At 41.1% G+C, this 27,980-nt stretch overlaps 1 protein-coding gene across 2 annotated transcripts in view; it reads left to right on the top strand.

Annotated features, from left to right (window-relative positions):
* The window catches only part of shld2 (shieldin complex subunit 2), a 70,245-nt gene extending 45,482 nt beyond the window's left edge, over window positions 1–24,763 (top strand). The window contains exons 5-9 of one of the 2 annotated variants that reach the window (XM_069885730.1): window positions 826–960; window positions 3,680–3,886; window positions 15,549–15,783; window positions 21,497–21,612; window positions 24,129–24,763. In XM_069885730.1, coding sequence (XP_069741831.1) covers window positions 826–960; window positions 3,680–3,886; window positions 15,549–15,783; window positions 21,497–21,612; window positions 24,129–24,301 — 866 coding nt within the window. In that variant the 3' untranslated portion in view covers window positions 24,302–24,763. Of the gene's footprint in view, window positions 1–825; window positions 961–3,679; window positions 3,887–15,548; window positions 15,784–21,496; window positions 22,618–24,128 lie in introns of those variants that run through there. The other variant, XM_069885729.1, reaches the window with a different exon arrangement.
* Window positions 24,764–27,980: the final 3,217 nt, after the last annotated feature.

Genomic DNA, 27,980 nt, shown 5'->3' with positions numbered 1-27,980 from the left:
ATTTGAGGTTGGCTAACTTGCACAGAGTGGAAGTTAAACACAGCAGAACATGGATTGGGTTTTAACCTATGCTGAACTCATATGATATCCTTTCCCCTCGTTGGTATGTCCATTAAAGAAGAATGGAATGCTTCCATTTAAGAACAGTCAGAACTAGCACTTACACAGACCTACCAGATGAAGCAAAGATTCATTTGCACCTCTTCCAACTGTGTCTGCTGCATTTGGGATCCCAGTGTTGCCTCCTCATCAATGAGATCAGGCGCAGGTGATACGACCTATATGCAGAGCCCTTATTCTTTGAACAGTTGATGTATGCATTTCAAACTCCCCTTCTCATGCTCACACTGACATCCATCTGTGGCCTTCTTCACTGCTAAAGTGAGGCTCAATGCAAAGCAGAGAAACAGCACCTCATATTGCACTTGGGTAATGTAGAGTCTAATGATTATGAACATGGAATTTTTCAATTTCACCTTATCTCCCCCCCCCGACGCACGCACGCACGCGCACACACACACACACACACACACACACACACACACACACACACACACACACACACACACACACACACACACACACACACACACACAGGCACGCACGCACACACACACGCACGCACGCACGCACTACAATGTCTACAACTCCAGCAATAGGGAAATAAACAGCTTATACTTATTTTGTAAAACTGAGAAACTGCGTGAAGATTTTTATTCATTAAATTATACAGGAATTATTGTATAAGCACTTACTGATTGAAATCCACAGTTATTTTTGAGCTTCTGTGCATGGTGTATAATCTGACACCTTTTTCATGTTCAGAGAACATGTACACATATGGTGGGAAGAAGCAACAGAAGATTGTGCTGACTGTGGAACAACTGAAAGATAACCCAGGCACATTGACTCTCTGGGGAAAAGCAATATCTTGGCGCACTCAGATTCAAACAAAATTGGGTGAGTGAAACACAGCCTTTGTAGAAATATGTGTGCTTTAGCTGTTATCTTGACGAATGTATAACCATATAACCATTTACAGAGCGGAAACAGGCTATGTTGGCCTTTCGAGTCCGCACCGGTTCACTGATTTTGTGCGCCCTCTTCAGGCATTATGAAAGAGTCTTTGGGCAACAGGCAGTCAGTTTTCTTTTCTGATTTTTCTCCACTGTTTTTTTCTTTTTTTAATCCTTTTAAGTTTTCAGAAAGGTACTATATAATCATTTGCATACATCGTCATAATGTACAAATTAATCCTGACTACAAATAAAAGAATTATATCCCCTCCCCTAACTCCAACCCCCTAAAGCAAAATCAACAAACAGTGCTTACATATTTTCTTATTATATAGTAACATATTACATAAAAGATAAAAGAAACTAAAAAGAACTACTGGATTGTACTAAGATAGGCTATGGACTTAATCAAACAAAGGACTTTATCAAACAAACAAGTATCTTAGCTCATCTTATGGGTGGCATTTGTCGGATCCAGCGATCAGAAGAGATAAAATTAAACAATACTGATCTTTTGTATATATGGACTCCATATTTGTGAATATATATTATACTTATTTTTCCAATTAAAAGTGATTTTTTTTTTCTAATGGAATACAATAAACTTTCTTGCCACTGCCATTACTATTTCTACCAATTTCTTTTGATTTCATGAAAGTTTCAATTTGGGGTTCATCCCTTCCACATTCCCTCTTAAAAATAGGTCAAGGTTTTGTGGGTATGAAATATCAGTGATTTGTTCTTAATAGTTCCCCTGCTTTCACCCAGAAAGGTCTCACTTTTGGCCAAATCCATGTAGAGTGCAGAAAATACCTCCTTCTATACCGCATTTATTTGATAAATATGATTTTATTTTATGCAACTTGTATGGCGTGATATATAATTGATGCATAAAGTTAAATTGTACTACTTTATATCATACGTTGATGGTATTAGTCATACAGTCTCTGCACAAATCCATCCAGGTGTGTTCATCTATTATAATATTCAAATCCTGTTCCCATTTTTGTTTAGATTTATAAAGCTCAGGTTAGAAGTTGCTCTTTGCAACAAAAGATACATTGCAGAAGTAAATTTCCTCCCATTTCCTCGTCTAATAAGAGTTTCCACTTCGCTACAAGTGGGCAATAATCTCTCTGATCCTAGTTTATCTCTTAAAGATCTTTTTATTTGAAAATAGCAAAAAAGCGTATTCCTAGATATCCCATATTTATCTCAGTTGAGTAAAGGACATTAACTGTCCTTGTTCATAACAATCTTCAATGATTCTAATTCTTTTATCAGACCTTAATTTCAAAAACTGGTTCTCTCCCAGGAAAGGTATCAAACTATTCTGGAACAAAGATCTACCTCCTTTTGTTCCAATTTCCCCATCTATCTTACCCCAACTATTGATTAAATGCTTTAATAGGTGTATCTTTAATTCCTGTCATTGGTTTTGAATTCTATTTAAAAATAAAAGCTGCAGCTAATTTTTCTCCAATCTCTCCTAATTCTATATTGACCCATGCTGGCATGATCTCTCCCTCAAAAAAGGACACAATAAATAAATTTGGAAGTTGCAATCCCCCCCCAGTTCATATTTCCATATTAATTAATTCATCGATACTCAAGACATTTTACCTTTGCATAAAAATTTCCTCACCTATTTAAAAAATTTTGAGGTATTGAAATAGGTAATGTCTGAAAAAGATATTGAATTCTTGGAAAAATATTCATCTTAATACAGTTGACTCTCCCTATTAAAGTAATAGGTAATGTCATCCATTTTTTCAGATCTTCCACGACTTTATAAAGCAAGAGTAAATAATTCAATTTATATAAATTCTTCAAATTATCATAGGCCCTAATCTCGAGAAATTTGATCCCATTTTTCGGCCACTTAAATTGAGTATTTCTCTGACATTGCGTATAATCTTTTATCTCAGTTTATTTTCTATCCTGAAACCTGTCTATATTCTTCCAACCTAAGATGTAATTGCCTTAAGGATGGTTCACGCTTAGTTAAATAACTCAATATGTCATCTGCAAACATACTTCTGACACACTAAAAAGAGAGAGAAAACCTTAGCTGATCCTCCTTTCTTGTACTTCTCCATTCCCCTTCAATAAGGGCGAAACTGTTAGCATAGCGGTTAGTGGAGAGCTTTTACAGCACCAGTGACCCAGGTTCTAATACAATACTGTCAGTAAGGAGTTTATACGTTCTCCCTGTGTCTGCATGGGTTTTCTCCGGGCAATCTGGGTGGCACGGGCTCAAGGGCCGGAAGGGCTTGTTACCGTGCAGTTTGTCTAAAAATAAATCTGATCCTCATTTAGCTGCTAACTCAGTGCAAACAGAGCAGGATCTCTGTGATTTCCATCTCAAATGCACACTTGTTGTGCCTCTACGTAATTGATCTGATAATCCTGCTTTTTCATAAAATTCCTGGATCCAGCACTTAGGAGAATTGGTAGATGCCAGATAAATGGATTTTCTGGTTGCTTGAGATTGCATGTGGCGTGCATTAACGAATTAATGGCAAGGCGTGCCGATTTGAAACTTGCGTTTTTTTTTTAACCTTATTAATTTTTGCCGATTTCTTTTGGGTTGCCAGTTGCTTGAATTCCAGATACCAGGGGTTTTACTGTCTCAGATTGTCATTGCATCTGTTTATCTTTAGAGCACATCTGGGACTTCAGAATCCTACTTGTCTGTCAAAATGCCATGAGTGGGGACTTGGAACTCCACACCACACCTTGGTCATCCTGTGAGTGCCTCTTTGATGATGATGAACGAGCCATTGAGTTTAGGTCTAAATACCAACCCAGCAAGGTGGCCTTTATGAAAGTGATGGACCTCTCCACATTATTAAGTACCAGGTGTTCAGGTATGTGCACTATCTTCTCTCGATGACAGCAGCATTTTAATCTCAGCTCTCTGAAGCCCGAATTTTATGATGTCTTGCTTAAAAGTGAGTTGGAGCCCCAGAGTATTTTCTCATTGATTTATCGAATGGTGAGAATTGGAAAGAAAATGATTCCTTCAATATTCGCTCATCCTTGTCTGGAAGTCCAGACCAGACATGTCTGGCATAAATGTTTCTGTGAATTTCATCCCTGTGGCTCAGCAATTTAAAGAAAAAAATGAAAGTGCCAGCTATTGTATCATCCTTTTTACCACGATGCCTCAAAGCAGATTCAGCTACTTACGTTGCTGTGTATAAAGCACCAGCTCATTTACAAACAGCTTCACTCCCCAAACAGCAAATGCAATAATAACCAGGGGTGTTGATTGACAGAGGCCTGTGGTCCATGACACTGGGGAGATCCCCTCCTCTCATTCATATATCATCAGGGGAACTAGGTATCAGAACTGGGGGATATGAGAGGGTGCTAAAGGCTTCCTGATCGTGTCGGAAATTTGGATTTGAATCTGGATCTTAGGTTCGCAATTAATAGAACAGGAGTCTGTGTGGCTGCAGAGGCTGTGGGAGCGCTGGAGGCGAATCCATGGAAACTCAGTGACTCTGGGGGGGATTCTCTTATGCTTCTCTTTCTCTGACTGTAAAAAGAGGCGCCCGGCAATTTCTGCTGATGGCAAATTTGTCTTCCTTACGGCAGACTAAAGAGAATTTTGTGTATAATTACACCTGTTTTATTACTGGACAATCCATTTATTACTTGGCATGGGGAGATCCCCAGCTCCCATTCATATATCATCAGGGGAATTTTTATTTCCATTCAGAGCAGAGATAAGTTTGACATCTTAGTTGAACCATGACATTTCTGGCTGTACTGCACTCCTGTATTATGCAGAATTCCATGCTCAGATCTTCTGAAAGGAAGGTGTATGCTACAGATTGGCTAACTTTTGCATTCCCGCATGAGGGCAGTTATCAGACCCAGGGAGGGCCCGGGTATTTTCTGGTCATGTGGTTCTGTGGGAGCTGAGAGTGGAGCTCCTTTTTTTTATTTTTTAAATTTTTTATTTTTCACACTATAAACCATATTGATCAAGATACATACATTTTCCTTCTTAAATATATACAGTGTCATTTTCTCCTCCCCCTTCCCTCCTCCCCTCCCTCCCTCCCTCACCTCCCCTCCCATTTATTTAAAGTTCAGAATATAAGATGCATTAAACCCGTCAAGCAATGTTGTCACTCAATAAAAATAAACAAGAAATTCCACTGAGTCAGTTCTTTTCATTATCTTCTCCTTCTGTCATTTTAGGTGGTAGATGTCCACGGTAGGTTTTCTCTATTGTGTTTCATGTATGGCTCCCATATTTGTTCAAATATTGTAATGTTATTTCTTAAATTATATGTTATTTTTTCTAATGGAATACATTTATTCATTTCTATATACCATTGTTGTATTCTCAAATTATCTTCTAATTTCCAGGTTGACATAATACATTTTTTTGCTACAGCTAGGGCTATCATAAATCTTTTTTGTTCTCCATCTAAATTGAGTCCAAATTCTTTGTTTTTTATGTTACTTAGGAGGAAGATCTCTGGGTTTTTTGGTATATTGCTTTTTGTGATTTTATTTAATATCTGGTTTAGATCTTCCCAAAATTTTTTCACTTTCTCACATGTCCAAATTGCATGAATTGTTGTTCCCATTTCCTTTTTACAGCGAAAACATCTGTCAGATACTGTTGGGTCCCATTTATTTAACTTTTGAGGTGTAATGTATAGCCTGTGTATCCAGTTATATTGTATCATACGTAACCACATGTTTATTGTATTTCTCATAGTTCCAGAGCATAACTTCTCCCATGTTTCATTCTTTATCTTTATGTTTAGATCTTGTTCCCATTTTTGTTTAGTTTTACCATTTGTTTCCTCATTCTCCTTTTCTTGTAGTTTAATATACATGTTTGTTACAAATTTTTTGATTATCATTGTGTCTGTAATCACATATTCAAAATTACTTCCTTCTGGTAACCTCAGACTGTTTCCCAATTTGTCCTTCAAATAGGATTTCAGTTGGTAGTATGCCAACATTGTATCGTGAGTTATATTATATTTATCCTTCATTTGTTCAAAGGATAATAATTTATTTCCCGAAAAACAATTTTCTATTCTTTTGATCCCTTTTTTCTCCCATTCTCTCATCGGAACTCTGTAATTAGTAAGGGATTGCTTAAGGTGGGATGTGAGTGGGAAGGAAAGGGTGAGAATCACTGCTCTAGACCCAATTGTTACTGAAATATTTTGCTTGAGAAAAATTGTCATTGGCCCATTTCCTTTAGCATTCTGAAACGGTGCACATGACGAGTCAATGAGGGATGATTAAAGCAGTGGTCTTCAAACTTTTTCTTCCCACCCACAGACCACCTTAAGCAATCCCTTACTAATCACAGAGCACCAATGGCACAGGGACACGAGTGGAAAGAAAAAGGTTGAGAACTGTTGTATTGTGGTAACTCCACATCTGATTAGGTTAATTGTTAGGCAAGTGGTCAGAGAAGGACCCCCCCCCCCCACCCCAAGAAAGGCTTAAGTCACAGGAACAAAATAAGCTTCCGTCTCACTGCTCCCAATCTTACACACAGTCCTGATGTGGAATGTGGGGTTGCAGCTCCACGTTCCCCCGAGTTCAGGTGCTGCCTGTGTGGAGTTTGTATGCTCTCCCCTTGTCTTGGACCAACAGGTCGGTCGCCTGACGAAGGCACCCGAACCCCCCGTTGAAACGCCGGCGTCCGGGGCGGTGGAGGAATTGGCTGAGAAGAGCGTGTTGCTCCCACCCCCCTCCCATGGTTGGAGAGGGATTAAGCTGCGATCTCATGGCACCGGGCTCGTCTCCAACAAAAGGAGCGGGAGGCAGGGTCCGCCGCGCACGGAGCGAGGGGGAAGGCATCGCCAACGAGACGTTCGGTCCGGCGTCGCCGCTGAAGCGCAGACCCAGCGAGGATGGTCCCCAACTCCATCCGCGTCTGTGTGTCCGGGAGCCGGGCGGGCTGAGTGCGGCGTGTGCTCTAAAGGAAAGGTTATCTATTGTAAAAGGGATTTGCTGATTTTGCGTCAGTATTAGTTTTGGTAGTTGGTAATTTATTTTATTCCTTTCTACATGAATCTTCTTCCAAATGTTGAGCAGATGATGCAATACTGAAGAATTCCTACGTTCTACCAATTTTTCATCCCATTTATATAATATATGTTCAGGTATCTTCTCCCCTATTTTATCTAATTCTAATCTAGTCCAATCTGGCTTTTCCCTTGTTTGATAAAAATCTGATAGGTATCTTAATTGTGCAGCTCTATAATAATTTTTAAAGTTTGGTAGTTGTAAGCCTCCTTGTTTATACCATTCTGTTAATTTATCTAGGTTTCCCCCCTTTCCATAAAAATTTCCTTATTATTTTCTTTAACTCCTTGAAGAATTTCTCTGTTAAGCGTATTGGTAATGTCTGAAATAGGTATTGTATCCTTGAGAAAATGTTCATTTTAATACAGTTTATCCTTCCTATCAGTGTTAGTGGTAAGTCTTTCCAATGCTCTAAGTCGTCTTGTAATTTTTTCAATAGTGGATAATAATTGAGTTTATATAGATGGCCGAGGTTTTTATTTATTTGTATACCTAGGTATCGCATTGCTTGCATTTGCCATCTGAATGGTGATTCTTTCTTAAATTTTGAGAAATCCGCATTATTCATTGGCATTGCTTCACTTTTATTTGCGTTAATCTTGTACCCCGACACTTCTCCATATTCCTTCAATTTCCTATGTAATTCTTTTATTAATATTTCTGGTTCTGCTAAGTATATTATAAAGTCATCTGCAAATAGACTGATTTTATATTCCTTGTCTTTTATTTTTATCCCTTTTATTTTATTTTTGGTTCTTATCAGTTCTGCTAGTGGCTAACGTGAACAATAAGGGAGATAGTGGGCATCCCTGCCTTGTTGATCTGCTTAAGTTAAATTGTTTTGATATATATCCATTTACTGTCACTTTCGCCAATGGCCCCTTATATAATGCTTTAATCCAATTAATATATTTCTCTGGTAAACTGAATTTTTGTAGTACTTTGAATAAATAATTCCATTCTACTCTGTCAAAGGCTTTCTCTGCGTCTAAAGCAATCGCTACTGTTGGAGCTTTATTTCCTTCTACTGCATGAATTAAGTTAATAAATTTACAGATATTGTTTGTTGTTCGTCTTTGTTTAATAAATCCAGTTTGGTCTAGATTTACTATTTTTGGTACATAGTCGGCTAATCTGTTTGCTAATAGTTTAGCTATTATCTTATAATCTGTGTTAAGTAAAGATATTGGTCTATATGACGCTGGTGCGAGTGGATCTTTCCCTGTCTTTGGTATTACTGTAATTATTGCTGTTTTGCATGAATCTGGTAAGCTTTGTGTTTTATCAATCTGGTAGATTACTTCCAGAAGGGGAGGAATTAATAAATCTTTAAATGTTTTATAGAATTCAATTGGGAATCCATCCTCTCCTGGTGTTTTATTGTTCTGTAGTTTTTTTTACTATCTCCTGTATTTCTTCTATTTCAAATGGTTTTGTTAATTTATTTTGTTCCTCTGTTTGTAATTTCGGTAGTTCAATTTAAGTTAAAAATTCATCTATTTTGTCTTCTTTCCCTTCGTTTTCAGTTTGATATAATTGTTTGTAGAATTCTCTGAAGTTTTCATTAATCTCCGTTGGATTATATGTGATTTGCTTGTCTTTTTTCCTTAATGCCAATACCATTCTCTTAGTTTGTTCTGTCTTAAGCTGCCACGCTAGAATTTTGTGCGTTTTTTCTCCTAGTTCATAATATTTCTGTTTTGTCTTCATTATATTCTTCTCCACCTTATATGTTTGTAGTGTTTCATATTTTATTTTTTTATCTGCCAATTCTCTTCTTTTAGTTGGGTCTTCCTTCCTTGCTAAATCTTTTTCTATATTTGCTATTTCCCTTTCCAACTGCTCTGTTTCCTGATTGTAGTCCTTCTTCATCTTAGTTACATAACTTATTATTTGCCTTCTGATGAACGCTTTCATTGCGTCCCATAGTATAAACTTATCTTTCACTGATTCTGTATTTATTTCAAAGTACATTTTAATTTATCGTTCAATGAATTCTCTAAAATCCTGCCTTTTAAGTAGCATGTGTCCTCTGTCTCTTCTGGTTTTCTTGTTGGTTTGTTTGTTTTAATCTCCATCTATACATTCTTGGTGGGATGTCCTCTAACTCTGGGTGAATGGTCCGATAATAGTCTAGCTTTATATTCCGTTTTCCTAACTCTCTCTTGCATGCGAGCTGATAACAGGAATAGGTCTATTCTTGAGTATGTTTTATGTCTACCCGAATAATATGAATATTCCTTTTCCTTTGGGTGTTGTTTCCTCCATATATCCAAAAGTTGCATTTCTTGCATCGATTTAATTATAAATTTGGTTACTTTGTTCTTTCTGTTAATTTTTTTCCCAGTTTTATCCATGTTTGAATCCAAATTAAGGTTGAAATCCCCTCCTATTAGTATGTACCCTTGCGTGTCTGCTATCTTCAAAAAGATATCTTGCATAAATTTTTGATCTTCTTCATTAGGTGAATATACATTGAGTAAATTCCAAAACTCCGAATATATCTGACATTTTATCATTACATATCTCCCTGCTGAATCTATTATTTCCTCTTCTATTTTGATTGGTACATTTTTTCTGATTAATATAGCTAGTCCTCTAGCTTTTGAATTATATGATACTGCTGTTACATGTCTTATCCAATCTCTCTTTAATTTCTTGTGTTCCACTTCAGTTAAGTGTGTTTCTTGTACGAATGCTATATCAATTTTTTCTTTTTTCAGTAAATTTAACAGTTTCTTCCTTTTGATTTGGTTATGTATTCCATTAATATTTAAAGTCATATAGTTCAACATAGCCATTTCATACTTTGTTTATCTTTCCTTTCCGTTTCCTCATCATCACCTTTCCTTCTTATCCATTTCTGTTTTCTTTTTTTGAACACATTATAAGACAACATTTCTAAAACATAAAATATTTCCATTATTCTCCTATCTAAAATTCCTTTAACCCCACTATCCCCTCCCCTTCCTGAGTTGCCCTTTGTCCCTTGTCGGGCAACCACATCTCCCCTCTCCATTTGGATTTGCGAATTCACTTGCAAGCGTCAACTGATTTCGCAGTGACCGTAATTCTTCCCCACCCAGCCCCCCCCAGAAAAGAGTTTAATCTTCATCTATAACAAAGGTCACTCTCTTAATTCCCCCCATACTTCCTTTCTTCCCTTTCTTTCCCTTCTTACTTCTTACCTATACTCTATTTTTTTTATATATACATACACACATACACATATATATATATATATATATATATATATACCTACATTTACACATACATATAGTTTGTGGTCATTTTTGTTCTCGTTACATGTCTTCATCTCTCTGTCTGTTTTGTAGTTGTTCTGCAAATTTTCGTGCTTCCTCCGGATCCAAGAATAGTCTGTTTTGCTGCCCTATTTTAAGTACCGCTGGATACTTTAGCATAAATTTATATCCTTTTTTCCATAGGATCGTTTTTGCTGTATTAAACTCCTTCCTCTTCTTCAGGAGTTCAAAACTTACATCTGGATAGAAAAAAATTTTTTGACCTTTGTATTCCAGTGGTTTTTTTGTCTTCTCTTATTTTCCTCATTGCTTTCTCCAATATATTTTCTCTTGTTGTATATCTTAGGAATTTTACTAGAATGGATCTTGGTTTTTGTTGTGGTTGTGGTTCAGGGGCTAATGTTCTGTGTGCCCTTTCTATTTCCATTTCTTCCTGTAATTCTGGTCTTCCTAGGACCCTGGGGATCCATTCTTTTATAAATTCTCTCATATTCTTGCCTTCTTCATCTTCCTTAAGGCCCACGATCTTTATATTGTTTCTTCTATTATAATTTTCCATTATATCTATCTTCTGAGCTAACAGCTCTTGTGTCTCTTTAACTTTTTTATCAAATTCTTCTAATTTCTTTTTTAAGTCATCTACTTCCATTTCTACGGCTGTTTCTCGTTCTTCCACCTTGTCCACTCTTTTTCCTATATCTGACATGATCATCTCTAATCTATTCATTTTTTCTTCTGTACTTTTTACTCTTCTTTTTATTTCACTGAATTCTTGTGATTGCCATTCTTTTACTGATTCCATATATTCTTTAAAAAAAATATATCCATGTACTTGCCCTTTCCTTCATCTTCCATTTCTCTGTGTTCCTCTTCTTCTTCTGAGTCCACTCCAGGATCTGTGTCCTTTACCTCTGTCTCTTCTGGTTTTCTTGTTGGTTTGTTTGTTTTATTTTGTTGGGTATTTTTGGTCTTCTTATTTTTACTAGAAGTGTCTTGATGCTGGTCTTCTTCCTCTGGGTTGGTCATCTGTTGTTTCTTTGATTTCTTTTTACTCTCTTCTTTCTTGTTATCGTTATTTTCTATGTTTTCCTCTTGCTGCTTTGTTGTGGTTGTCAATTTCAGCTGTGGAGATCGACTCCTCAGCTGGTCTCCCCTCCCGTCAGTGTTATTTTTGTCTTGCGCATCGCGTATGCGCAACTCCTCGCGCATGCGCGGTTGCGCACTTTTGTTTGGCTCCGTGAGCCATTTTTGTAGTCCCGAGTTCGGGGCTTCAACTGACCTTAGGGAGCGGGCTTCTCTTTCCACGGCGGGCTTCCTCGTACAGGTAAGGCCTTCACCTTCTTCTTCCGATGTCTTTTCTTCTTCTCTTCTTCCCGTTGCTTTTGGCTTTTCTTTCTTCGCTGCCATTTTTTCCACACCTTTACTTTCACTTTATTTTGGTTTTTGTGTTTGTGCCTTTGTTTTGTTTTCTCACTGTCTTTTTTTTACTTTTCCGGAGAGGGCTGGAGTTCCCCGACCAGCCACTACTCCATCATGTGACTCTTCCCCGAGAGTGGAGCTCCTGACAGAACTACTTAGAGGAATGATTGGCAGACAACAGAAGAGTGGGTCATGTTGGTTCGACACAACTTCTTTTCTCAATGTTATGTGAAAACCAATTAGCAACAAAAGATATTCTGGATGAAAAAGTATCTGTCAGGAGGTTAATAGGCCACGACAAATTACCTTTTGTACGTAGCAGAGTGGTAGAAGCAGGGAGTTGATGGAAAGGTGAAGAGAATAAAAGGGATTGGTTTAAATGTGTGCTTGTTGAACAGCACTGATAAATGGGAAAGGGAAGAGAGCAAGACAGGTATGTTTTTTACATTGCCACTGCGTTCCAGGAAATTATTCCCAATTTCCCAGAGGGAACTCTGTACAAAGATGGGAATGAGAATATGGACTCATTCCCGTTCTGACATTTTACCTCCTCGACCTCTAGATATTTTCACGGATCACCTGCACTTCAGTTTAGACTGCAGGTGATCCGTGAACAACAGGCTAATGAATAGGACGTCCAGCCTCCTTAAATACCGCCCTTCAGGTATTCTGTCTAAACTCACTGTATGATATGGATGTTTGGAGTTCTGCTTGTACCTGTGTGAATGGCCACTCCTGGAAGGTAGGGAGACACCAGAACAGACAAGTTCTATGTAAGAAAAACAGAAGAGCTACGAAAAGGAGACACAGGTGAGAGAGGGAGCGGTAACCATTTGGTTGGAGGGTTCCCAGATGGATATTGTTCCTCCATTTTTTTGGGTGGTATCAGTCTGGCAATGTATGAGACCACTGACAGACAAGGAAATGAGGCAGGGAATTGAAATAGGTGGCCATTGGGTGATCCACATTGCTGCAGTGCACAGAGATGACAGACCACTCCTCACTTGTGCATCTCTCCCTAAATATCCATTCTCTTCATTGCAGGCACAATTCCAACACCAACTCGCAACCCACAAGATCTAACCTCACAAAGTAAAGGCAGTAGGAGCATTGTACATTTACCACCCTCCAACCAGCACAGCTGTCTGGCTTGGAAGTACATCACCAATCCTTCATCAGCCAGCATAAATCTCACCCAGCCCAATAGGGAACACCTTTCAGCAAAAGGACTGCAGCAGTTCAGGAAGGCTTCCCATCATCCTGCCCAAGCAGTTTGGGATGGCCAGTAAATGTTGGTCATGCTAGTGTTGTCCACAGGCTAACATTGAATGATGAAAAGAATGTCCAGCTTGTAGAGTTAAACAGCAGAAAACAAGCCTTTTGGTCCATCACATCCATGCCGTCCATCATGTCCATCGGCACTAATCCCATTTTGGAGTGCTTGGTCTGTAGTCTTCTATGCCATGACAACTCAGGTGCGTACCTGGATACTTCGGCAACATTGTGGAAGTACCTGCTTCCACAGCAGTTCATTTCAGATTGCAACATGAACAAAACGTTTGCTCAGGTCCCCGCTCACTCTCTGATTCCTCACCTTAAATCCTGGTTTTAGAACTTTCTGTTAACAGGAAACGTTTCTCATTATTCACCTTATCCTAATTTATTTACACCGCCTTCAAGTACCGCCGGAGTCTCCTCTGCTCCAAAGAAAACAGACGGAGGTTGGGACAGAGATGAGGAGGAACTGCTTTTCCCAAATGGTAGTGAATCTATGAAATTCCCTACCATTTGGTAGGGAATTGAAGCAGTGAAGGTGACCTCAGTGAATATATTTAAGACAAGGTTGGATCAATTTTTTTTCATGGTAAGGGAATTAAGGGATATAGGTGGAGATGAGCCTATCATCAATCAGCCATGATCTCATTGAATAGCGGAGCAGGCTCGTCGGGCTAGCTCGAATTTCCTATGTTCAAGCTTAACCCATCCAGTCCCTCCTCATAACTGCCTTTCATCCCAAGCCACATCCTGATGAATCTCTGCATCCTCTCCAGAGCAATCACATCCTGAAATTTGTTGAATCAAATTAACTGCTGCCTAGTTTAATTTCATTTCTTGGAATCGGCATAGGATTTTGTAAGTGCATTATCAAGTTACAGATGAGAGATTTAATACGGTAACTGACCTTGATCATAGAACATAATCCTATGTGGAGATGTGGAATCAACTCCATAATTTGCTTTGACATCATGAGAGCTGATTTTAAGAAGGTACTTTCTGGAAATAGACTAACCCATTACTGTCAAGGTATAGAGGGTGCATTCATGGTGGGTTTGCGATATGGTGGACTCTCTCCCATGGCCTGTTATCTGGGGTGTTGGTACCTTGGTGTATTGTGGGCATGTTTCCCCAGTCTTATCTGTGGTGGATGCAGCAAAATTCTCCAAATTCACCGGAAGAATAAGTAAACCAACCTCCCGGCTGCCCATAGGCCTCGTACCCGATGCCTGCCGCTCACCCCTGTCCTGGCTGCTAATGCACCAGAGCCTCCCTCCTCCCCCTCCCACCCCACCGACGCTTCTGTTGATGCAGATGCATGGCCTGGTCCCAACTGCCCCTGCTCCGGCATCCATGCTGACACCCACACCAAACTCAAACCCCACAAGGATAACTCTGCTGCTGTATCCCATGGGTGCATCCCCTTCTCACCCTGCTCTCCCCAAGTTACTCCATTAAGCTCCCCCTTTCTTCCCACTGCTCTAGCCCTGGGACCCTCTCGACTTCCCCTGCCCCCCCCCCCCCCCCACCCAAGCTCTCGTTTGACTTCCCTGTCTGCCACTTTCACCTTCTGACCTCCCCTACACTCCCTTTTGGCCTCTGGCCTCTCCAGCCCCCCACATCCACCTTTTGGCCTCCCACCTTCCAAGCCCTCCACCTCCCCCTCCTTGCTCTGGTTCCCCCTACACCCTCCCTTTTGTGCTCTCCCTCCCATGACCACCTATGTCCCTTGAGCCTGTGCTCCTCTCTCTGCCTCCCCCCACCATTTTATTCAGGTGCCTGTCTACATTTTGATCATACCCTGCTGAAGACCTCAGGCCCGTTATGTATATTTATCTTTAGTATATAAAGTATGCTGTTTGACCTGCCGAGTTTCTTCGGCATTGTTAGTAACCTCACCTGGGTCAAAACAGCCAACAGCTTAAGTAGGCACTCTGTTCCGAGCTCTGACTTGGGAAGAGATAGCCAGGCAAATGGAGGAAAAGGTTCAAGGATGTATTCAAAGGAAATCAACATCACTACTAACTCCTGGGAAGTCAAACCCATAACCAATCGGAGTGGAATAGGAGCACTCAGGGTGGTGTGGAGGGTCTTGAGATAACACATCATGAAAGGCCTGAATGGGTTGGTGGAAAGAACACACCACCCTCCTGCCTGGCCCAGAGGCACCTCCTTGTCCACCTGGAATCCACATTGGTCAGTGATTTCCCCTACTCCCAAGTAACTCTCTACAGAGAAGAAGAGTGTGTAAGTGGGGCTACTCAGTTGGTGCACACATTCTCTTGTTTGTACCAATTTATTTCTTCCTTCCTCTGCAGTACTTCTCCGTTTATTGTTCTGGAATAGCCCTCTGCAGGAGCTGTTCACAGGTTTGAAAGCATACCCCGTCATCTCTTGCATTTCACGGATCACCATGTGCTACTGACACCTTGTTAAACGAGCAAGAACTGTTACCTTGTACCTACCACATCTAATTAATCTGTGTTTCCATTTACAGCAACGGTGGAATTACGGGCACACATAATTGCGATGCGGTGGGATACGAATTCTTCCCTTGATCCTTTGTTCGCCATGGATGCCTTCACAGCGGTGGAGACTGTCTTGGCCTCTCTTCCTCATTTTACATACTCTGGCTGTGGATACTGTGGCTGTGAGCTCAGATTTGATGAGAATGGCATCTACCAGCAATGTATCCCGTGCTTACCAAACAGTGCCCTGAAGTTTTATTACAGGTAAGAATTTTAAATGCCCTTTCTCAAACATCCTCACACCAACTAATTCACAGGCCTGGAGTGATATAATAATAATTTTGCAGCCGACAAAAAATGAGGCAGGATTGACTCTTGTGAACATGGAACCATCCTCTGCTATGACAGTGCCAGTGTCCCAGGTTCGAAACTGCCTGTAAGGAGTTTGTACATCATCCTCCCACCCTCCAAAACGTACCGAGGAGGTTGTAGGTTAATTGGGTGGCACGGGTTTGTGGGTTGGAAGGGCCTGTCTAAGTTAAATTAAGATTAAGAATAAAGATAAACATTCTCAAATATGGGAGAATTTTCTTCACAGTGCCATGTACAGTGGGTGAGGCAATAGCTTGGATCTCTTCAAAGGGAAGCTAATTTACTGTCTGAGAGAAAGGAATGAAAGCATACTGTACAACAATAAGAGGAGGTTTAAGTGAACATAATGCTAACATCAACAGGAGGCGGTAATTGGCCTGTCTTGGCTGTAAAAGTCCACAAAATAAAACAAGATCTTCACATTTTGTCATGGAATTTAAGAATTCTGAGTGTGGCATTAATGAGGTATTTATCCCCAAAGCTTAATCATAGTTGCCCACCTTGTTCATGCTGACTAAATTGTCTACCAGAGCTAGTCCCACTTGTGCCTGCATTTGGCCCATATCTCACTAAACCTTTCTTATCCGTGTATCTGTCTAAAATGTTTTAAATAATATATTTGTAACCACTTCTACTATTTTTCTTTTGGAGTATTTAAACCACATATTGGGAGTATTTAGACCACGCTTGTAGTATTTCATTCAGTTCTGGTCACCTCATTACAGGTAGATGCTTTTGAGAGGATGCAGAGGAGATTTACCAGGATGGAGAACGGAGAAACAAGGTTGATGGAGCAATGAAGGATGAGAAGGGATTTAATAGAGGCATTTAAGTTTAGAGAGGGTGGACAACCAGCTGTTTTTTCTCAGGACGGCAATGGCCAATACAAGTGGAGTTCTGTTTAAGATGAGTGGAGGAATGTTCAGAGAGATGTCAGTGGTAAGATTTTTACTGAGAGAGTGGTGGGTGCCTGGAATGTTTCGCCGGGGGTAGTGGTGGAGGCTGGTGCAATAAGGACATTCAAAAGATGTAGATAGCCGCATGAAAAATAGGTTATGCGCATGAAATAGGTAAAAACTAGATTGTTGTGGAGTAGGTTTCCATAGATCAGCACAATATTGTGGGCTGAAAGGCCTGTAATATGCTGTAATGTTCTTTGTAGTCTGCTGTAAGGTTAACAGGAGTGTTCTGAGACGATTGGGGTAGGCCTGCTTACGTCTCTAGCATCTAATAAGGCATGAGTCCTCAACCTCCCCTATGAATTAAAAGTGGGAACTTGGGGGTTTGGTCTCCCAAAGCCATGAGTTGCTATGGTTGAGACCTGAGCCGAGATGGTGACAGAATTGGTGGCTTATGTGCCCAGTGGGGACCATGTAGGCAGGGAAACAGCAGTGTGTTTTACATCGCCACCTTTGAAACCCTTCCCTCCCCTCCATTCTGCTTTGTTATAATGGATTGACAGGGATGCTTCTTGAAGGGGCAGCTGCAGGCCTGCAGCATTGCCGGAAGGTTGGAATCCTGAATGTATGCCCACCAGCCGGGCCGCCTGACTCAGGGATATGAAGACGTGTGCTCTTAAGCTTGTGAAGAATTCAGTTGTGTGGGTCTTGGAGAAAGTTTTACTCCGGTGACCTTCTAACGAACATTTTCCATCCCCTGAGAGAACAACTGAAACAGCAGGTAACAAACTTTACAGTGGTCTAACCCCATTTTATGAGGGCGTCAGTGACTGACATAATCATCACAAGCTTAAAGAAATGGTCATTCCTTCCCAACACCAGTGATCATGTGAATGACAGGTCCTGATGAATACCCCCATAAAGTTTATCTCCCATAGTATATCTGAAGTAGGCATGATGAATGACTGGGAGATTCGGAGCAGATTAAATATTCAGCAAAAAAAAAGGGTCCAAGGGTGATTTAAAAGCAAAAAAAAAATCCGTCCAAGTAAACATGTTGGGGAAAAAATAAAAGTGAGTTGTATATACTTCTACAACTATGTAGAAAGTCAGACTCAGGAGCATTTAAAATGAAAAAATAGAGCAATTTAACAAACATTTTGATTCTGCCTTCACAGAATAAGATAAAGGTAACTTCCCAGGAAACTGAGTATAATTAAAAGAAGGAATTAAAGGGACAGTATTATTCCAGAAATTAGTAGGACTGGACATTGATAATATTTTTAGATTTAGATTTCAGATTGATTCTCAGAGTACATACATGACATCACATACAACTCTGAGTTTCTTTTTCCTGCCAGCGAGGCAGAATTACCACTTACTGGTAGTTCAGAATAGGACAGACTCAATGTACCCATGTAAGCAAAGAAAGAAATATAAACAAACTGACTGTGCAATACAGAGAGAGAAAAAAATGAAGTGCAAAAGTACGAGTCTTTAAATGAGTCCCTGGTTGAGTTTGTCATTGAGGAGTCTGATCGTGGAGGGGTAGCAGCTGTTCCTGAACCTGGAGGTGCGAGTCTTGTGGCACCTATACCTCTTTCCTGATGGCAGCAGTGAGAACAGTGTGTGTGCTAGGTAGTATGGATCTTTGATGATTGCTGCTGCTTTCCAACGGCAGTGTTCTCAATAGTGGGGAGGGTTTTGCCTGTGATGTCCTGGGCTGTTCCTACTACATTTTGCAGGGCTTCACACTCAAGGGTATTGATGTCCCCATACTAGACCCTGACACAGCCGATCAGCACTCTTTCCACCACACATCTGTAGAAATTTGACATACCAAATCTCCGCAATATCCAAAGGAAGTAGAGGGGCTGACGTGCTTTCTTCACGATGCCATTTTTTGTGACGGGTCCTTGAAAGATCCTCCAAAATACTGACTCCCAGAAACTTAAATTTTCTCACCCTCTCCAACTCTGATCTGCCAATAATCACTGGATTGTAAACCTCTGGCTTTCCTTTCCTGAAGTTGACAATCAGCTTCTTGGTTTTGGTGACATTGGCTGTGAGGCTGTTGTTGGTTCACCATTCAGCCGCGTTTTCAATCTTCCTCCTGTAGGCTGACTCATCGCCTCTTTTCATAAAACCCATTACTGTGGTATCGTCAGCAAATTTGTAGATGTCGTCGTACCAAGGCACACAGTCATAGGCACAAAGTGAGTAGAACGCAGCCCTATAATGATGGAGATGGTGGAGGAGATGTTCTTGCCAATTCTCACTACCTGAGTCCTGGGTCTTTTGCGGGGATGATGATTCCCAGAGTACTAAATGACGCAGGAATGAAAATAGGAGATGTCGGCTGTGGCAGTGCCGCTGCTGGTGCGGACCCATGGGGAGCGAAAAGCGGAGATACAGCGCTCCCGCAGGGTCCAACCACCCAGTCAACTGCCTCATGGGGTTTGGACAGCCTGTTAAAAGATCTGACGGTGGTTTTATTTAAAATCCCACGACCACGAGGTGCGCCCAAGATGACGGCGTCTATTAATCGACAGCAGTCGCAAGGGATTGCAGACTCCAGGGGACTGGTGCAGGGCACCATTAAACAGGGAGACCATCTCCCGTCTGAGAAGGAGAAGCAGAGGAGATCATCCACAGGTTGGTGATCACAGCGGCGGACCAGTGAGGGGCTCTGCGGCTGAAAGACCAATGTGTGCAGCGACTTGAAGCGAGGAACCCATGGAGGCTGCTGGAGACTGGCTCAAACTGGCTAGAGGTGTACCAGTAATCGGAACCAGGATGCAAGGGGGTTGCCAAAGCCGCTGAGGTGTTCCTGACCATATCAGAGGTTTGGATCTGGAGCTCGGTTTGCCAGTGGTTTGGTCTGGACTTGTGTGGCTGCGGGGGCTGCTAAAGCACTGGAGGCAAATCTACGGACACTCAGTGACTGTGGGGGGATCCTCTTTTTCTCTCTGACTGTAAGAGGTGCTTAGGCAATTCCTGTCAGTGGAGAATCTGACGGCCTTGCACCAGGCAAAAAGAAATTTCATGTAATATGTCACTGTTTTATTACTATGACAATAAGTTGAATCTTAAACTTTCCATAATCAAAAGCATTTTGAAAGATGATTCAAGGTTCAAGTTTATTATCATCTGATTGTACAACCCGACAAAACAGCCTTCTCCGGTCCTCGATGCAAAACATGAGGTCGCACAACCAGATATAACACACGTACAGGCAGACAATACATATGCAGGACAAATTATACTTGTATAAAAACATATATAATTAAAAGGAGGAATTAAAGGAACAGTATTTTTAGAAATATTAATGGGACTGGATACTGATAATCATTTCTAGAGTACTGAAAGATACAACTATGAAAATAGGAGATGTCAGTTGTCAACTTGCAAAATGATTTTGATTATGGAAAGTCCCTGCTGAATAGACAGTGGAAAATGTATCCCCACTCTGAATTTCATTGCCCTGTCAACATCTCCTTGTAGTAGATTTCTTTCCTGACCACAATCACAATTGCCACAAGTTTAGCATTATTTTTAAAGATGGAAATTGTGACTTATTATTCACAGGTCAGAGTCATCAACAGGCTCTGACGCAACACTATCCTCCAGTAAAAAAAAACAGCTTTAACTGTTATTTTTGTTTCCTGTTACTTAGATACCAGTAATTTTCTATCCCTGCTAATCGACCCCTGCAAGAACAAAGCTTTAAGTCTTAACAGGAAACCTATTGTGTGGCAATTTATCGAATGCTTTATGATCAATCTGATCTGAAATCTAATGCAGAATAAATATTTCAACTGATGGTGTCTCTGAATATTTAGAACATGTGTTAGAACTGCAGTCTCCTGGAACAAATCCCCTGTGGTAGCTCATTTATTGGTGGGTTATATTTCTTCCTTCTGGTCTTCAATTGTTCCCCCTTCTGAAATCGACCGGGCGTGAATGAATTGATTTCAGCTGTCCTTTACAGGAAGGTCATTTTTCAAGTCTGTTCAGACTATGAAAGTCGCCTGGTCTGCACAAGATCACCGTCACCTCAGCGGATATCTGTTACCTCTGGAAACACTGTATCAGGCACTGAGCTGAAGTTCTCTCCAGCATCACAGCTCTCAGTACAGTGATACTGCAAAAGCTCTGCTCCTGCCATTTAGTTTTTGGCCTGGCTTAGTTCAGAACAGTACATGGGACAGTCCAGAAATCAGTCCAGAAAACTTAAAAGCTTGGGTATTTCACGACCTTCTATTCTAACATAAGTACTTCACATTGAATGTTATTATTTGGGTAAAATTAAACACGGTAACAGTTAATGCAATCCAAAGAACATCAACAGTATTTTTAGCCAGAATTGATATATTGTACAGTAAAGCCCCTTAGATCTAGCACCTATTGGGATTGGTAGATGCCGGATAAGTGTATTTTCTGGATGCATGAGACTTACTCTTACAATCCCTAACTAATACACCGCATTAAGAATAAATAGTTTAAAAGACAAAACACATATTTTTACCTATTTTATTCTTATTTCTTTTAATTTATTTTCCTCAATTTTTTAGCCAGTTGCTGGATACCAGGGATTTTACTGTACATAGAATTCAGAAAATGCATTCAGTCAGAAACAACGTTGGAAATGATTTGATTTGATCACTCCTGATCCCCTTGATCCGGATCTTCTTTGTGTTTTCCAGGCCCACAGTGCTGACGTTAGCAGATGGAAGTTCCATTATCGATGTTTTTGTCTCATCCAAACTTATGGAGAAGATATTCCTCAATATTCCTCCCAACTGGCTGTGCAAACCCCTAGGTAACTGCCCCTCATTTAATTACAACTCCAGCCGATCAGTAGGGCACCCTAAGAGGGCAGTGCTGATGGCTGATTGCCCATCCATTCAACCTGTCCAGCTGAATTGCTGCCATTTACTTGCTGGAGTGAAAAGGCAGGAGACAAGGAAGAAACCTTTCAGCATATGGGAAAAACACACTGGAGATGGGAGAGCATCTGGAAGGAAGGCGAGCTGGTTGGTGGAAAAAGAGCAATGAGCAGTTCAGGTGATTCCAGGTGACTGAGATTGAAGTTCCCGACATATTCACCAGAAGGAAATTTTAGTCCTGAAAAGAGAGTCTGAAACTAAACGCTGGTCAGTGCCTTGAAATTAGCAAGATAAGGAAGAACAGCCTAGGAATTTGGAAATGCAGGACGGGTTGTTAGGACAAACAACCTTATTTGGCCATGGCCCCCCCCCTTGGGACTCTGCTCAAAGTTTATAGCCCCCCCTTCCCCATAAAGCAGTCAAGTTTAGTTTTGCCAACTATATAAAAAAATATTTTGTGATTTCAGACTATGGCCCCCTTAAATGTGCTGTGGCCCCCAGGAGGGCTGTTTAGTCCCTATTGAGAATGACTGACCTAAAAGGATGAGAGGTGATTTTATTACGTCTACAAGATCATAAGGAGGCATAGGTAGGGTTGACAGCACCTCGGGCAACAGTAGGAAATACCAGAGGGCATTTGTGTAAGGTGGAGGTAAGAAAGTTTAGGGGAGACACAGAGTCTAGAGGGTGCCTGGAATGTGTTGCTGGGGAGTGGTGGAGGCTGGTAAAATAAGGACATTTAGACAGGCACATGGATGCAAGAATAATAGAGGTAGTAGGTGTGAGGTGGGGAAGGTTTAGATTGTTGAGTCGGTTGATATAGATTGGCATAGGTTCTCTGACAATAAGAGGCTCCCAACAATTTCTGCTGATGGCGAATCTTGACTAATGCAAATTTTGTATAATATTACATGACAATAAAAGAATCTTGAATAATATTGTGGACCGAAGGGCTTGTACTGTGCTGGAGGGGAGTTCCAACAGTTGGAGCTAAAATATTGGACTAATTTAAGGAAATGCTGGATTTGTAATGAGCTGACCCTGGGGCTGTCGTCAGTAGAATCTCCCAGTGGAGCGTACAGGAACGTCACACCAGAAATTAGCAATGAAGCACATTGTAGCTAGAGCTTGGTGGGAGACTGTAATGCCTTAAAGGTGGAAGGAGGGATAGGGAAGCAAAGAGATTTAGGGAAGAATTCCAGAACTTGGGTGAATTAAAACGGGGAGTGCTTGAGAAACCAGCATTGGATTAGTCATTTAGATGGTTCTAGCACTGAGGGATGTTACGAAGATGAGAAATGTGAATGTGATTATGGTGGTGTTTGTAAACCAGAATGGAGAAAGTAAAATCAAGATACAGCCATTGTATTCAACAAGAACAGGACAGTTATATGGCCGGGAATTAGTTCAAAAATGAGGGGAATTTGTGTGGCCTTTCATGTATGGTGGGTGTAGAGGGGAACTGATATGAGTATGTTGGAATGGTAACAAAGTCGTGGCTGAGGTGTTGAACAGCAGCGAATTGAGGTAGAAATGGGGTCATGTACTATCATCATATTTAGAAGGGCAGTCTTAGTGACAACGTGGATATGAGGCCATCACAGGCCAGGCTTTGAAAAGCAGCTGTTGAATGACTTTTTCCTGTCCTCCTGGTGACGGTCCATCAACAATGCTGTTAGATCAGAAATTCCAGCACTAGACCCACAGTCAATGAAGGCACAGAGTCGTTTTGCCAAATCACTGCAGGTTTATGACTTGGAGGCAAAGTTGTACTCGGTGCCCGATTTCCCTTGTATGACTTGGTGGTAGAAGCCATGGGGGTGGGAGACCAAGGTGGGTGCATTATGAACAATAATCACACTATGTTGATGGAGGAGTGAGTGAGAGTAGTTGACGAGAGCTCGTCAAGAGAGCTGCTTTTTTCTGGAGACTCTTGTGCTCACCAGTGAAATTCGGCTATCAGTTTGGTCCATAAGCTCCTCTTTATGAGCACCAAGAGAAGTCTGTGCCATCATCATTTCTTCTCAGTGTTGCCTAGAATTGGGCCTGTCATGCCAACTACCGTATATATGTGTGCAATAGTTGATACTGTGTGAAAGTTGACCTATTTTTGGCCCCAGCTGATGCCCATCTGAGCTCCTGACATTCTGAATGCAGACTCTTGCCCAGCCTGTCCATCCGAGCTCATGATGCCCTGAACACAGACTTGCCGCCCACCCATTTGAGCTCCCAAACGACGCAGTTACTTACCGCGGTCAAAAGTAGTGTGCGTTTAATAGTCGACCTCCTAAATTCTACCCTAAAAATTGGTCCACAAAATTCAGTTATTACACACTTAGATATCGAATATTTTACCATTTAATATACTGGCCTTCCATTAAATTAAGTGTGCCTTTTGAATCTAATTGAGAGGTCAGACACACTAAATGACTGGATTTCTGTGTTGCAGGACGGTTTGACAAGGTGACGTACGGCTTGGTGGTCGCAGATTTGTCCTGTTCCTTATTTACATACCCTGGTGACTGTTACATACTGACAGTGCAAAGCCAGCTGCAGCTCGATGAAAATAGCATCCCCATGAAGCAAGATTTCAACTTGCTGGATTTCCACCCTGACCTGTAACCCATAGAAACTTAGCACGACGAATTCTTAATTTCTGCGCTCCACAGGGTAAGTGGGTTGGGGATGGTGAGGAGAAACGGTGACGAGGATAGAGGAAAATTAGCTGCCATGTCACCAGTGTGGTACAGTTGCTGCTGAGAATTGGATGGGAGGTCAATACACACAATATCTTTCAGCTGCTCCTGTTGGGGAAGAGATACAAGTGTATGAGAGCCAGCCCCACCAGGCTGAGGAACAGCTTCTTCCCACCAGCAGTGAGAACACTGAACGACCAAAGGATCTGCTCACACTGACCCTTCGAGACTCTGATATTTATGAAATAATATTTTTAATTTTTTATATGTCTATATTTGTCCTGCATATGTATTGTTTGTATGTGTTGGTAGCGAGGACCAGAGAACACCGTTTTGTCAGGTACAATCGGGTGACAATAAACTTGAATTTCACCTTCAAGCCATGTTACATCCAGGTGTGGTCTTCAATCTTGTAGAGTGCATTTTCACTCTTGGGTCAGGTGGATCTTGTTCTGTTCCCATTATTCCTTATTGGAATATGAACATCACTGACAAGGGTAGTATTTATTTTCCATCCCTCATTGTCCTTTAGAAACAGTTGCCTAACTTAAAGTCATGGATTCATACAATATGGAAACTTAAATAACTGCATTGCATTTGGACAGAGCACTTTGAGAGGGGGTTTGAAACTTTGACACAGCAATGATTTGGGAGGGTAACACACGGACCAAGGTGAGCTACTTTGAGGGGAGTTAAACAGGAAAGTCTGCAGACGCTTTGATTGTAGTGTAATACACAAAGGTGCTGGAGAAACTCAACAGATCACGCAGCATCTGTAGGAAGTAACCAACGTTTCTGGTCTGAGCCCTTTGTCGAGGTGTGTGCGAAAAGCAGATATGCACATGAATAAAAAGGTGTGGTGAGGAAGGAGTACAGGTTAACAGGTAAGAGGTCATAAATGAATATGTGGGAGGGTAGAAGTGACAAAAGCTGGGATGTGATATGTGGAGGGAGGGAATCTCCCTGCATTGAGAGAGAAGGGAAGGAGGTGGAGAGCTGGAGGTATGGAGGAATAAGAAAAAAGACTCAGGGGAGGGGTCCAATGGAAAATGAAGAAGTCTATGTTAGTGCCATCCAGTTGGAAAGAACAATCTGAATACTTGGTGTTGTTCAAGTCATGTTTACTTGTCGTTCATACCATAACCATTGCAGTGTACAGGGAAAATTAGATCGCATTTCTCCAGACCGTGGAGCTGGTTATTTACATGGACAAATTACTGCAGACCCTTTTTATAAATAACATTATCATAAATACTGTATCACTTATAAATATCACTTTACATATGCTAGCCCTGTGTCCCTGAAATTCAGAAGATTCATGGCTTGGGGGAAAAAGCTGTCTTGTAATCTGGTTGTCAGGGCCCGAATGCTTCAGTACCTCTTCCTGGATGGAGGAGGGAGAACAGGTTGCGGGAAGGTATGTAGTGTCCTTCACCATGTTTATGGCTTTTCACAAACAACAGCCATTATAAATTTCCATAATTCTTCACACATTTATTCACCATGTCTTTATCCCAGAGAGAGAGAGAGACCCCATTAATTCCATCAGCAGTCTTTATTATCCACTGTGGGGACTTGCATTCTGAGATGGAGCAGAAAAGGTCAAGGGGAATCCTGTCCTTGTTGCAAAGGGGGCCAGAGCAAATGTGGGGAAAATAGAGGAGATGTGGGGAAAGGCTGAGTTGGTGGCAGTAGAGGGCAAGCTATGGTTTTTGAAGAAGGAGGACATCTGATTCAAATTTTTAGCTGTGAATAAGGCAAAGAGCATCTCCTTCAAGATTGTGGTTTTACATTAGCACCGCGACAGTACTGTTTGTGAAACCATGAGGATCTGCCATAACACTATTTATCAAATGGGATGTCACAGCAACAGATCTCTGATTTAAAACAATATCCATACTGGAGAAAAAAAATTGGAAGAAAAATATAAACAGATGGTGTCTTGCAGCCCCATCTTTCAAACTCACTCTTAGTACCCACACAATCTTCAAAGATCATGTCCCACTGACATAGATTTCTACAGGCTTCCAGAGAATTGTTCACAAAACATTCAAAGAATTCACAGGTTCATTCTCTCTTGGCTCACACTTTGAATTGAGATGTTAAAAAACTGTTCCAGAACTTTTATCAGAAATATTCAAATTGTTGCTAGTAAATTCTCCTTCCTCCTGTTCCCCTTAGTTACATTCATGTGGAATATGTGGCCAAGTGACTCCTCTCCAGAGTGCCAGGAGTAGAATTTAGGAGAATCTTCCAATCCACCTTTTCTGAAACTTCTGCTTTTGCAAAACCATTAATTTTCACATTGATATCAAGACTACTCTTTCTTCCCCTTTGCTCTGGAGCCGCTCCATCTCCAGCTTGTCCTGCTCTTCCTGCTCCTTCATTCGTGACTGAACAACTTCACTTTGTCACTCAGGGGGTGGGGTGGTCAACAGGAGGCACACACTGCAAAGCCCTGGCAGAGCTGGCATCCCTGTGAACAACAAGCAGATAACAGTTATTCAGCAGGTGCATGTAGAATTCACAATGGAAATTGCATCGGTCCATCTATCAGAAACACTACTATTTGAAGACCCTGCAAGTGTGTGTCAGAATTTCATCTTCCATCATTATTTTGAAATAAATCCCTTCGGTGCATGTAGAATTCACAATGGAAATTGCATCGGTCCATCTATCAGAAACACTACTATTTGAAGACCCTGCAAGTGTGTGTCAGAATTTCATCTTCCATCATTATTTTGAAATATACATGCACGTCCCTTCCGGATTTTTGTTGCAGTCACATGTGGAGTATTGTGTGCAGTTCTGGTCTCTGCAATACAGGAAGGATGTGAAGGCTTTGGAGAGGTAAAAACCTCAACATACTCTGAGAACAAAGAACAGCACAGCTCTGCAAGTTGCTGGAACACCACAAGCTCCAGGATAACTCCAACAATGGATAAGACCTGCTTTCATCCAACTTGATGCAAGTCCTTGACCCACAAGAATTACATACATTTTTGACTTGGTTGAGTTCTTCCAGCATTCTGTTTTGTTCTAGATTCTAGTAACTGCTGTCTCGTTTGTCTTCTTGCCCAACCTTTGCTCACCTGAGAACAGGATATGTGTTTAAAAGGAGGTGCATTTATGGAAACACAAGGGACTGCAGTTGCTGCAATCTAGAGCAACAAACAAGGTGCGAAAGGGTCAGGCAGCATTCATGGAGGGAAATGGACTGTCGGCAGTTCAGGTCGAAATTATCCTGAAGCATATTTTTACCCGAAATTTAGACTCTCTATTTCCCGACACAAGTTGACTGGTTGTCTCAAAGTGAGTTTATGTAATGATTGTCAATGTTCAAAGCATTACCAATGTACAAATTTTCAGTGAAACGTTCAGTGATTAGCAATGTGGTTAGTGCAACACCATCACAGTGTCAGCGATCGGGAACGGGGTTCGAATCCCATGCTGTCTGTAGAGTTGCTGCATTCTCCTGTGTCTGTGTGGGTTTTCCCTGGGAACTCTGGTTCCTTCCCACTGTTCAAAACGTATGGTAGTTGTAAGTTAATTGGGCAGCATGGGCTCATGGGCCAAATGACCTGCTACTGTGCTGCATGTCTAAA

This window comes from Narcine bancroftii, chromosome 6 (genome assembly GCF_036971445.1).
Source record: "Narcine bancroftii isolate sNarBan1 chromosome 6, sNarBan1.hap1, whole genome shotgun sequence".
In the NCBI taxonomy this organism is placed as follows: Eukaryota; Metazoa; Chordata; class Chondrichthyes; order Torpediniformes; family Narcinidae; genus Narcine; species Narcine bancroftii.
This window is presented reverse-complemented; position numbering and strand designations above follow the sequence as displayed.